The 14,188-nt window shown below is 35.5% G+C and overlaps 1 protein-coding gene across 5 annotated transcripts in view; it reads right to left on the reverse strand.

The window, feature by feature from the left end:
- Positions 1-14,188, reverse strand: part of PRKD3 (protein kinase D3) — an 87,031-nt gene that overhangs the window by 27,675 nt on the left and 45,168 nt on the right. For all 5 annotated transcript variants that reach the window (XM_027555014.1, XM_027555018.1, XM_027555015.1 and 2 more), the window contains 4 exons: positions 10,753-10,945; positions 7,621-7,698; positions 4,710-4,893; positions 2,212-2,335 (listed from right to left, as the gene is read on the reverse strand). In XM_027555014.1, coding sequence (XP_027410815.1) covers positions 2,212-2,335; positions 4,710-4,893; positions 7,621-7,698; positions 10,753-10,945 — 579 coding nt within the window. The remainder of the gene's footprint in view (positions 1-2,211; positions 2,336-4,709; positions 4,894-7,620; positions 7,699-10,752; positions 10,946-14,188) is intronic.

The raw sequence follows: 14,188 nt of genomic DNA on the forward strand, positions 1-14,188 counted from the left end.
TTACATTTAGGTCTTTAATCCATTTTGAGTTTATCTTTGTGTATGGTGTTTGGAAGTGTTCTAATTTCATTCTTTTACATGTAGCTGTCCAGTTTTCCCAGCACCATTTATCAAAGAGGCTGTCTTTGCCCCATTGTATATTTTTGCCTCCTCTGTCAAAAATAAAGTACCCACAGGTGCATGGGTTTATTTCTGGGCTTTCTATCTTGTTCCATTGGTCTATATTTCTGTTTTTGTGCCAGTACCATATCATCTTGATGACTGCAGCTTTGTAGTATAATCTGAAGTCAGGAAGGTTGATTCCTCCAGCTCCATTCTTTCTCAAGACTGCTTTGGCTATTCAATTAGCATACTATTTGGCTAGTATTTTCGTAACGTTTTAAACTGTATTTTTTTTAATTAAAAATGAGATCAAGATCTTATGTTTAAGAGTAATTTGCATTTCCTTGTCTGAGACCTGTCTGTTCAGATTCATTGCCTTTTTTTCTATTGTGTTCTGGGTTGAAAAAAAACTTTTTCCAGTTTGTTGTTTGTCTTTGTTTCTGTTCTTTGCCATGCAGCATTTGTTTTTTAAACATGTGTCTATAAACAATTTTTTAAAATTAATACTTTACTTTTTGGGAACCATTTAAGGTTCATCGCAAATTAAGGGGAAGGGGCAGAAATTTCCCATATATACTTCCTGTCCCTAGGCATGTATAACCCCAGACCCCATCATCAACACCCTTAACAGAGTGGTACAATGGTTACAACTGGTGAACCTACATTTGACACATCATAATCATAAACGTCCATAGGTTATATAACTCAGCTCACTCTTGGTGCTGTGCATTCTATGCGTTTGGACAAATGCATAATGTCAAGTACCTATCATTGCGGTATTACATAGAGTATTTTCACTGCCCTAAAAGTTCTGTGTTCTACCTATTCATTCCTACTTGTCCCCACCCTGTACCCTCCACAGGTCTGCCTTTTCTGGAAAATAATATAGTTGGAAGCATATAGTATGTAATCTTCCTACATTGGTTTCTTTCATGTAGCAATATAGACTTAAGATTGCTCCAAGTCTTTTCATGGCTTAACAGCTCATTGCTTTTTAGTGCTGAATAACATTCCACTGTCTTTAGAACAGTTTGTTTACCCATTTACCTACTGAAGGAGATCTATTATTTCCAGGTTTTTGGCAATTATGAATAAACCCATTATAAATATCCATATGCAGGTTTCCATGTGAATGTAAGTTTTTATTTCCTTTGGGTAAACAGCAAAGAGTACGACTGCTAGATCATCTGGTAAAAGCATTTTAGGTTTGCATGAAACTACTAAACTGTCTTCAAATGTTAGCAATACCATTTTGCATTCCTACCAGCAATCAAAGAAAGCTCTCGTTGCTCTACATCTTGTCAGAATTTGGTGTTCTCAGTGTTTATGATTTTGGCTGTTCTAACAGATGGGCAGCAGTATCTCACTGTTTAATTTGCATTTGCCCTATGACATAAGATGTGGCGCATCATTTCATATGCTTATGTGCTATCTAGGTATCTTCTTTGGTGAGGTACATGTTAAGGTCTTCAGCACATTGTTTAATCAGATTATTAAGTTTTCTTACTGTTGAATTTTAAGAGTTCTTTGTATATTTTGGAGAAGAGTCTTTTACAGATATCTTTTTTGTAAATATTTCTTCCAAGTCTGTGGCTTGTCATCTCAATCTTTTAATACTGTCTTTTGCAGAGCAGAAGTTTGTGAAGTGAAAGTCGCTTAGTTGTGTTCGACTCTTTTCGACTCCATGGACTGTAACCCACCAGGCTCCTCTGTCCCTGGGATTCTCTAGGCAAGAATACTGGAGTGGGTTGCCATTCCCTTTTCCAGGAGATCTTCCTGACCCACGGATTGAACCTGGGTCTCCTGCATTGCAGACAGATTCTTAACCATGTAAGCCACCAGGGAATACCAATTCTTTCTTTCAGAGATTGTGCATTTGGTGGTGTACCATCAGACTTGCTTTGACTCTGTACTGTTCTACCAATCTATAAAAATAGTACATTAAATAGTCCACCTTTTAAATATTCCTAACATCCTAAATATAAAGATGGTTCTGGTGTACTATGATGTCTTAATATATATCTCATTCTCATTTGGACTTAAAAAACGCACGAAGTAAAGCACATAACAGAGTTTCACTACCATAATAAGATGCCTGTGATTACTGACCAGGGTGTCCCTGCTGGTGTAATGGACCATCCACCCTTCCTTCACCATTGTGCTGCTCTTCCTCTTTGTGTGCTTGATGGACTGGACGACCCTCATCAGCGGAATGTTATTGCTCGTTGATGGACTACAAAATATTTTAAATTTATGACAAATATTTATAATGTTAACTTAAAAGATCATCAATACAGTAAAATCAAACCCTTTTAAAGATAATTAAACTAAAATTCTTCAAAATATCTTACGAAGACAATGGCTTAAGAGGAAAAAGATAAATTAATCCTGTTATGATGATACACAGTTAATTTATAAAAGACAAAGATGATACTGTTAGGGGAAGCATACTGACTGAAACCGCCCACCCTGGTCAGGCTCTCTAGTAACCATTTGCATGAGTTGTTTTACAACAGGAGGTCCTGGTAAGGCATATGGAACTAATAAGCCACTACCAACCAAAAGAGTTCGGGAAAGGTCAAAAGGAGACACCACGTGTCCACCCACTTCCCAGAATCCCTCTCGCTAGCATCCATCTTTGCTGAGCAATGCATGTGGCACCAGGAAGGACTCTGAATCAGAATGATTGGCCAAAGACAACCTGGAAACTAATCTCATCACCATAAAATCTGAGACTACGAGCCACATGGCAGAGCTGTTCTCCTGGGTTCCCTTTACTGCTCTCCACCCGGGTGCCCTTTCCCAATAAAATCTCTTGCTTTGTCAGCACGTGTCTCCTCCGACAGTTCTTTTCTGAGTGTTAGACAAGAGCCCGCTCTTGGGGCCCTGGAGTGGGGTCCCCCCCTTCCTACAACAATACTGTAAATCATCATTATTTGTCATGAATATTTCTGGAGGGCCACAGGACATACGAAAACAATAAACAGAGCAGAAAGAATCCTCTCCGGTTGGCAAATCTGGAGCCTGGGAGAGGGTCTCATTTGGGATTGCTACTAGAAATCATACCCTAGATAACATGACAAATTAATAAATTCATAACAGGACAAAATTCAAATATCAAAGTCCATTATTCATGTTGTCAGCAACAATTACTTACAGAAGACACTGAAAGAAAAATGATTTACAGGTATTAAGAAAGTAAAAATAATAAATAATGAAATGAGTCACATCAGGTAATACTGAAACACAGGTCAGTAACAGTGTAGCTGGAGAGAAAGAGCACCTTGGCAGAAGTGTGTGAAAAATACACTGTTTTTCAATTGAGTCTCAAACAGTTAAATACTTGCTCTTAAACTGTGAAGTATCCATGATTAGGAAACAAGCTTAGTTCTCTTAAGTCTCCAATTTGGGCAAACATTTAGTTAATAATGATAATGATAATAATAGCTATAATTTATTTATTATTTTTTTTAAATTTTATTTTTAAACTTTACATAATTGTATTAGTTTTGCCAAATATCGAAATGAATCTGCCACAGGTATACATGTGTTCCCCATCCTGAACCCTCCTCCCTCCTCCCTCCCCATACCATCCCTCTGGGTCGTCCCAGTGCACTAGCCCCAAGCATCCAGTATCATGCATCAAACCTGGACTGGCTATAATTTAATGATAAGACAAACTGAATAAATGACTCAGCCATATGAGACTGACATATGATGAATTTTCTCTAAACACCTATTTGCTGCCAATGAAAAACAAAACCTGCTTAAAATGTTAACACTGTATCACAAAGTAGTATATCTTATAGGCTATATCTAAAAAAACTGAATTTCTATAAATATAGGAGGATATATAAGTCTCATAATCCAGGAGCATTTTTACAAAGAGCTAATAGATGAATTGCAATATGAAAACTGCCCCCAAATTCATCACCATCATCTCTGTACAACATTCTCAGGTATAGATTCTTACTGGGGTTTGCAACATTAGCTAATATGCCTGTGTAAAGAAACTGGTTGCTTTACCTGAAGTCCAATGCTGGCACTTTGTGAAAGACTGCTACACAGCTAGGTATTTAAATACAGTATTTAAATAAAGCATTTTTCTTTTTAAGAAAACGGGATTCTCATACCTTCTCATCTTGAGTGGACAGCAAGAGGAATATAATTTATTTCAGAAAAATAAATGTACATGTGGTACATGTAAAAGCATTAGCCACAATTTAATTGATTTTAAATTACATTTTAGGGGGTGGAAGGAATTGGGAGATTGGGATCGACAAGCATGTAGTACTGTATATGAAATAGATAACTAATGAGAACCTACTGTAGAGCACAAGGAACTCTAATCAATGCTCTATAGTGATCTAAATGAGAAGGAAATCTAAAAAAAGAGGGATATATGTTTATGTATAACTGATTCACTTTGCTGTACAGCAGAAACTAACACGACATTGTAAAGCAACTATACTTCAAGAAAAAAAAATTTCTTTTTATAATTACATTTCTAGGTTCCACTTAAAGAGATATGATTTGTTATTTTTTAACAGAACTCCTGGACTGACCTTGCATTTGGAAATATCTTGTAGTCCATACCCACGCATTACCTGATTGTTTTAACAGCTTCTTCGTCTCTTTCCACATCAAGATCAGATGGATCCAAGAAAAACATTTTATCTTCTGGAGGAGATGGTTCTTCTGTGTCATCCAAGCCCCGACTACCATCACTGTTCATGTCACTACTGTCAATATCCATTGGTATATCTGTATCTGTTCCCAAAGTAGATGGCTCTGGCAAAGTTTTAAATGAATTCAGAATTTTACATTAATGGAATATCAATACACCTAAATAGAGACAGTACATCAAATGTGAAAACCATTTTTAAAATTCTTAAATGAAATTACAGAAAAATATTTTTATGATTCAAGTTAAAGAAATATTTCTTAGGATGATATAAGTATAAAAATCATAAGGCAGAAAATTAACTTGATTGCATCAGAATTTTAAATTTTGATATGACAAAAGATACTAGAAGCAAAGTAAAAGGTTAGCCACTATATTATAGACCTGGTCAGCTCATTTTCCACAAGTGTCTAAGACAATACAATGAAAAAAGAACATTCTGTTCAATGTATGGTCATAGGACAAATGGATATTTATATGCAAAAAAGAAAAAAAGGAAATTGGGAAGATTTCCTTAAATCAATTACAAAAATTAACTTAAAGTAGATCACAGACCTAAATAATCTATAACACTCTTAGAAGAAAGCATAGGAGTAAGCTTTGGGATTGTGAGTTAGGCAAAGCCTTCTTAGATATACCACCAAAAACCTAAATGACAAGAAAAAACAAATATACTGGACTTCATCAAAATTTAAAACTTCTCTGCTACAAATGACACCTCAAAGAAAGTGAAAAGGCAGTGTACAGAATGGTAGAAAGTATCTGCAAATCATGTATCAAATAAGGGACTTGTATCCAGAATATCTAAAGAATTCTTACAACTCCATAATAAAAAGATAAATAAATAACCTAGTTAAATGGGCAAAGGACCAGAAGAGATACTGCTCTGAAGCAGATGTAAAAATGACCAAGAGGTACATAAAAAGATACGCAATGTCAGTTAGCCATCTGGGAAATGCACATCAAAACCATAATGAGACAACACTTCATACTCACTAGGATGGTGACAATCAAAATGACAGACAATTAACGAGTGGTGGAAAGGATACGTAGAAATGAGACTCCTCGTACACTGCTGGTGGGAATGTAAAATGGTATGGCTGCTTTGGTAAACAGTTTGGCAGTCCTCAAAATGTTAAACAGAGCTACCATATGACTCAACAGTTCCATTACTGGCTATCTACCCAAGTGGAATGGAAACACATGTAGTCAATTGTACTCAAATGTACTGCCTTGTTCATAATAGCTCCAAAATGGACACAACTCAAAGGACCATGGCTGACTGGTGATGAATCAAGTGTGGAACATTCAGGCAGAGGAATACTACTCATCAATAAAAAAACAATGAAGTATTGATACATGCAACATGGATGAACCTTGAAAACATTATGCTAAGTGAGAGAAATTAGTCACAAAGACTATACATTGTATGATCCTATTTATATGAAATGTCTAGAAGGGACAAACTGATACAGATAAAAGTTGACTTAGTGGTTGCCAGGGGCTAGCAGGGAAAAGTGGATAGGACGTGACAACTAATTGGTATGGAGTTCTTCTCAGGATGATGAACACGTCCTAAAATTAGGCTGTAGTGATGGCTGCATAACTGGGAATAAACTAAATGTATGAACTGTATGGTATACAACTCGTATCTCAATGAAGCTGACGAAGAATTAGTAGAATATATAACATGTGAACAAGTAATTTAGAGGGAAAAAACTCCTAATTAAACAGTAAATATCTGAAAGAGATAAACATTAAAATAAATATAAATGTATTTCATATCCATTTGTCAAAAGGTAGACAAGGACAAAAATACATGAACCAGCTAAATCTAGAAAAGACTTCAATCATGTAGAAAAGCTGTATTAATTCTGTGCAACTGAAACGAAGAAACCAATCATGCGCTGTCAATGGTGTTAAACAGCAACCACAGAAAACATACCACGTGAGAAAATGTTAAACTCTTAAGGAGATTAATTTCCACTCCTCATGCTTTTCCTCCTATATCTGTTCTCCTGGTAATCTTCCTAACCTAAGGCTTGAACCTAGGGCTCCTGCACTGCAGGCAGATTCTTTACCATCTGAGCCACCAGGGAAGCCTTTCCTATAGAACTACTTATATTCAATTTTTACCAGCCATGTAATATTAAGGAAAAATTATGCTGCAAGTTTACTCCTTTCTTCCAAAAAAGGTAATCACTTTGAGTGATATAATCTTGAAAAGAGGGGGAAAAAAGGTAAAAAAGCAAGAATGTTCAGCTAAGTGATTATTTGATGGAAAAAGAGAAAGTGAGACAGTACAATGACTTCTAAAGACTATGAACTTAGATGCCAGACCACACAGATTCAAATCCCAACTCTATCACTACTGGTTGTATCTCTTAGGCAAATTATTTAATGTTTCTGTGCCTAAGTTTACTCATCTCTAAGTCCTTATCTCAAAAGGTTGTTCTTAGGTTTAAATGTCAATATATATAAAATGTTTACAACAGTGCCTGGCTTTCATTAAGTAGTTAATAAATACTAGAAATATGCAATAGTTCTAGGGACAACAGCACGGTTATAAAATACGTTTTGCTATGTCTAAAGATAAATGAGAATATGCAGCATCATTTGCCACATATGACTACAGAGTGGTAGGTGGTTAAAGGAGACCAGAGGCATAATTAAAAGTATACTATTAGCGATATCTGTATTTTGCTTGATTATTAAATCAGAAAAAAGTCAAAGAAACAAAGTAAACAAAATAAAATATGCAAATATAACCTTATATAAAGATAATACACAAAAGAATTGTGATCTTTTCTAGAAATTAAGAAAAAGACTTTCACCTCCATTGAAAGTAACCTCTCCAAGGCAGTCTCTCGGTACTTTAGATGCACATCGCTTATGGCAGTTGAATTTACAATCTAAAACAAAATATTCATCTTATTAATTTATGTAAAAAGTCAGGCAGTATCAGATATGGTTGAAGACTTTCTTTACTCACACATACAGTATTATTAATAATGATGATGAAATAATAAAGATTTCCTCTACAAGAACTCAGGTCTTAAAAGGTCTGGTTTCATATTCTGATACCATCTCTTAATAGTTGGTTAATCCCTCAGGGATCATTCAGTCTCTTTATCTGTAAAATTAAATTTATACCACTTGTTTAACACTTTGCCAAAATGCTGCAGATCCATGCTTCCCTCCCTTACGTCGCATTCTTCTTTCTATATCCCCCTTAAAGAGTTTCTCAGGCTGATTAAATCCCTTTCCAACATATGTCAGGCAGTTACTTTCAATTCCTAATTATCAGGACCTGGTACATACGCAGAAAAGAAATTGCAATGCTACACCATTTATTAGGAATTAGTAAGAGCTTTCCCAGACAACCTTGCAAGAAAGGACTGAGCTTCTCACGCATAAGGTCCCCCATCTGTAGTATATAATGGCTCTCTTCAGCCTGCAAGAACCTCAGAGCTGATTGTACTGCAGATGAGTGTCAGTGACGTCCAAGCTGTTCAACACCACTGTGTAACTCATGGTTCTCAAATTGTGGTCACCAGGCCCGGAACATCAGCATCTTTTGAGATGCCCGATCTTGTTTGGGCCCCATCCCTAACCTACTACGTCAGCAGCTCTGGGAGTGAGGTTGAGAAACGGGTACTTTAATGACTTCTTTAGTTAATTAACATTAAAACTGAAACCCACTGCTATAACTACTATCTAACACCACCTTCAAAATAATTCTACCAACAATAAAAGGGTAAAAATAATTTCAAGTCCTGATTTAGAATAATTTTGTAACTTCTATAACTGAAGAAAACTCTTGGTATCATGCCAATAGAATACAGAAAGGTCATTATAAGAAAAAGCTCTATGAAATAATAATTTGGTGGATGAGAAAACCTGCATTACGTAATGTCTTTAAAAAGGTGAGGCCCTAGGAAAATTCACATGAACTAGTATTAACACTGGCATACATTTAAATGTTTTTTATCTCATGAAGTTTGCAAATTGTGAAAATAACAAGGCTTCCCTTTCCCTCTGAAATGTAAAGCCAAGTTTACCACCCATATGCAGCAAGTATGTAGTTCTAATGACAGTCATTTACACTTCTCTATATTCCTGCCCATGTTTTTTATTAATTTATTTATGTTTTCTTTTATCCTATATGTGCTTATATAAGCTGCCCTGAAATTTTAATATAACAAAGTGGAAAATAGATGAATGAATAAATTAATTGCTCTTAGAATTGTACATTTTTCTCAAATGATTCTGCATAACTGTTTTATCTTAACTATTTTTTTTCTTAGCGTAACAAGTGAATGAAAATGTCTATTTTACTTTTGAAGTAAAAATACAGGGATTACTGAATAAATTATGACTTTTTGATACTTTCTGAACCAATATAAGCATAAAACATTATTCTTTTAGAGCTCTAAGAAGTTAAACTACTAAGCCAGTCACATAGTTAATTGATTTTATTTCAAAATTCATTAATCTACTTCCATATTTTATTCTTTTAAAAAGTACTGTGCTTTTTTGCATGTGGTTTTAGAATGTTTCTGTTCTACTCAGCAGAACGGCATATTTACTACCTTTACTAAGATTATCTGCTGGCTAGAATTTGTACATCTGTTCTTAATGTTCTTTCCCAAAACATTCTTTAGTGGCTGCTTGCCAGTACACTTTAGTGTTGATATTTAAAGTATTAATTTATATATTAACTCATATTCAAAAGTAAGCTGTTGAAATAAAATTTCAACATTTAATTAAGCTTGCCTGATAGTTATTAAATATTGGCAACAAATGTACAATGTATTCTCTATGTATGTAGCGAAATATTGCTAAAAATTTTTTTCTTATATACTTATAAATTTATACATAAATTATTTAATTCAACACTGAAAACAGAACTTATTGTTGCAAAGATCTCAATTCCAATGTTTTACCTAGATAAAACTAGGTAATTCAATTCCACAAATACTTTTACATAAAAAGTATGGTATCAAGAAGTAATGATAATTACAGTAATCACATGAAAAATAAATACATAAGATTATAGACAGATTACCTATATCTTATCTTGGCTCAATGCCTAATAACACATTTAATATCTCTATTTTGGTTTTCACATAGTTGTGCAGCACTGTTGAGAAGACGCGAGACAAAAAGATAAAAGCATCTTTTAAAAGCATTAAAACATTATATAACTACAGGAAACCATTACTCTATTAAAAACATAGTTCATTAGAGATGTTTTTGGAATTCTATGACAGTGTTTTGGGTTAGTATCTAAATATAGATGGTCCCCATAATAATTCCAGTAGCTTCTACTATTTCTGCCTGTTTCAGTGTGATTGTTTAGAATGACAATTTTGGTACAGCTCTCACAGCCCCATAATTAAAGCAAAAATAAAACTCTTGTAACATGTTGCTGTGTGTGTGTGTGTATGAATACTTAATGGAAAGTTCAGTTCAGTCACTCAGTCGTGTCCAGCTCTTTGTGACCCCATGGACTGCAACATGCCAGGCCTCCTGTCCATCACCAACTCCCAGAGCTTGCTCACTCATGTCCATCAAGTCGGTGATTCCATTTAACGGAAAGAGGAGGGCATTATTTTATATTTTGGGTAGTGTCTGGCTCTGGAATCAGAAAGACTTAAGCTCAAATATTAGCTTACCTGCTCACTAATGGTTCCATATTGACAATTGTTAAGCAGCCACATCTCACAGATTCAAATTCTAGTTTTTCTGTTTACACTCTAATTTTTCTTTAGCATAGCTCCTGGTACAGAATACACATGTTGCAGATACTAGTCATCATTAATAGATACACATATATGCGTATTTCTTTCTTAACTATGAGACCAATTTATTTGCTTAAGGCTTCTGAAGTAAAAAGTATTTTATGTTATATTTGCTAACAAAAACAAATATGAATTTTACTTCAGAAAATCATGCAATCCTACCTTTACACTGCATTCCCTGGCGAAAGAGGCCTTTCAGTAACCGCTTGCAGTACTGACATATTGTGGGACGGGTGTATGAGTGAACAGCAAACGTGTGTGGGACTTTCACCCTGCACATGACCATCTTTTCCATCCAGATTGGGCGACCACTCCAAGAAGGAATTCTCTTACTAGGTTCTTGGTGAACATGTGACTAAAACATAAGCAATTTCCATAGTGTAAGTCAACATTAAAAACAAAGTCTTCAGATCAGGGTTTGACAAGTCATTTATTTCAAACACTAAAGCCACAAATAAAAAAATGTGGATCTCAGCAGTTTCCCTTGGAAGCTTAACTTACCAACCCTTGAAAATGAAAAGTGTAGAATTTTTTTGCTATTATTTATGCAAGGTATTTTCATCCTCACAGATATGTATCCATTGATTAATTATTATTTGCCAGGCACATATGACATTTCACAAATAAAAAACAAAACCTTAAAATGAGTTTATAACGTTCAAATTCCTTACCAAGAAATTAATTACAGGAAAATTAAGTAAATTTAGAAGGGTTAGTGCTGCTCATGTTGAGCTACTGAACACAACGTCTGAAAATATTTTGAAACAAGTCTTGGTTTTTAAAATCTATTTTAATAAATACTAAAATAAGTATGTAAAAATCTTTCATTAATAACGGCAGATGTAAATTAAAACAACTTTACCCTTAGTAATAATGCTTTAAGAAGTTCCTTGATATTTTAAGTATATTTCAGTTATTTGGTTTTTTCCCTCTCAGGTGAGCAAAAAGGAAAATTAAAGAAGACGTTGGTTAAAAATTTTTGTGCCATTTGAGGGATAAATGGATTTTTAAACTATGACCCTTTTTATGTATACCAAGGAAACAATCAATTTAATTCCAGGTCAGATCAATATAGCCCATCATATTCATTCAACATTCATTGACTGTCCTTTACTATGTATTAGAAATATGAAAATGAATACGGTCCTTATTCTCAAGGACAAAATCCAGATACCTAACTGCCTTCTAGATGCACTGCAGACCTTGCTGTAGCTGCTTGCCTCGTCACGGCCAGGACTGCCTTCTATAACCAGTAATGTGGGTAACTTAGAATTGAGTCCCTGTACATTGATATGTTCAACCAACAGAAGCCAAAAGAAATCAAAAGACAGAGAAGTGTACAGGAGAAATGAGAGAAGAAAATAAAGGGCTTTTTTTCTGAAGGAAGTAGGAGGAAGGAAAAAAGAAAAGGACTGACCACTGGAGGAAAGCACTATAAAAACAACACAAATACAGCCTCTGCTCGATAGTTTTTCAATAATGTGTAGCCAGAAACGTTCTAAAGCAAATTATGAAGCAATTTAAGAAAAGTACAAAAAGAATGTTAAAACCCAAACCAAACTTGCAGACTTCAGCTGTCTAAGGTGTCCTGCTCTAGTCTGGCCCAACCCTCCTCCACGTACAGAGCACCGTCAGCAAAAGGAACACTGAAGTGATTCCTCAAAGCTGATAAAGCAGCCAGCAGGAACCAGAAACGGATGCCTTCAGCTTTTGCTTATCCCTGGGCCCCCAGTCTAGTGGTGACTCAACACTGTATTTCTCTTGCTCTGCTTCAACCACTTAGTCTATGTCTCAAGCTTAAAACAAACACGTGGACTGACCTGAGTTACACCTGGGTCTTCTACTTAGCAGTACAGTGATTCTTAACCTTTTCCCCATCTCAACACCCTTGAGCAGACTGCAATCTAGCCAATAACAGTGGTTTACCATCTACTGAGTGAAGAAGGCAAGAAAGGTACAATAGACTTAATCAGAATTTGGAGGATGGAGAATGCTGGTAGAATTACCTAGAGCACTTGGCTACAACGGGACCAGTGAGAGTAACTAGAGCGGAAGCTCTTTTCTTACATTGCTTTAATGGCCCTCTTTACAAATCACTTATTAGCTTAAATTTTCCTTTCTTTCTTATTGATGTGTAGACAGAAATTTTCTGAAAGTAATCTAATTATTTCCACAATGTGTGTTTAAACTAATTTTGGCTGAATTGCTCATAAAAACTTCATAACAATATTGCCAACTCTCAATCATATAAAATAATAAAGGTGATATAAAAAATTTAAAGGGGGCAATTCCCCAATTATATATATTCGACTTTGGAACATTTTTCAGTGAAAGAAATATCTCCACTTTTAATGTGCACACTTAAGAATCAAGAATTTCTTTCTACCTTGATTCTGTACTGTTCCTGCAGAAATTTTCCCAAATGGGGAACGCCCTGGTGGTCCAGTGCTTAGGACTTTATGCTTTCATAGCCAAGGGTGCAGGTTTGATCCCTGGTCAGGGAACTAAAATTCTACAAGTCACGCAGTGGGGCAGGAAAAAAAAAAGTTTCTCCCAAATGCACTGAGATGAACGTTAGTCTCTCTCATCTCCAAACAGCCATCACTCAACACTGGTTTCTCTAAACCTGGTGGTTCCATTTTAACCAAATTCAATGAACAGTCTATTTTCTTCTGCCTCTCCACCTCTTTACTTGATTCCCTTTACAAAGTGATTTCAGACAATGACAGAAACTGCCTTATTACATGACAACCCAAGGGTCAGATTCAAAGGCTTCTATTCCAAACTGGCCTTCTCTTATGTCAGTAGTCAGTGAAGTTTAATATTTTGACTCCTTAGAAACTTTTCTTCCTCATGCTTTATCTATGAAATCAAGACAACAGCTACATGCCTGCCAGGATTGTGGTGCGGATTACACAAGAAAAGATAAGTAAAGCATCCCAGCATGAAGACTGGCATCTGATAAGTTACAAGGCACTTCCTGCAGCCACTTAGAGTGAGTTCTCTAAACCTGGTTCAGTCTCGGGCGCTCCCATCTCTTCACTGTTTCCTCTACTCCTTTAGACTGTCCGCTTTTACCACTCTTCCTCCCCTCTGATTTTCCTCCATGAGCTCTCAGCTCTTCTTACTGAATGTACCTTCATTTTTGAGATGGTATTCTTTACTACAGTTTCTACTTGTTCTAAAACACTCTGCACAATCTATCCAATTCAAACATGTCACTCTCCTTATACTTCTGTAAAGAATTTTCATCTTCCGGGTAAAATATAAATGAATAAATTAAAACTGAATACCTTATTCATCTGCTCGGTCCTGTTATTTCCTAATCTTGTAATACTCAGTGGGTATGGCTGACAAACCAGTACCATTTGCGGGGTTCTTAAAACAACATATGTTCGTTCTACAGTCCCCAATTCGAGCCAAGTTTCCCTGTGTAGCTTGTGTGTAAAATGCATTAATTTTTCTATTATCAATCTTTCCCTAAACTTTTGCATGTATTTATAATAACTCCTCATTCTCAGTTCTAATGCTATAGCACTCATCTTATACTTTAAAAATGTCATAGTAGGGCTATGCAATATGGAAATGTGGGATTTTT

This window comes from Bos indicus x Bos taurus, chromosome 11 (genome assembly GCF_003369695.1).
Source record: "Bos indicus x Bos taurus breed Angus x Brahman F1 hybrid chromosome 11, Bos_hybrid_MaternalHap_v2.0, whole genome shotgun sequence".
NCBI lineage: Eukaryota > Metazoa > Chordata > Mammalia > Artiodactyla > Bovidae > Bos > Bos indicus x Bos taurus.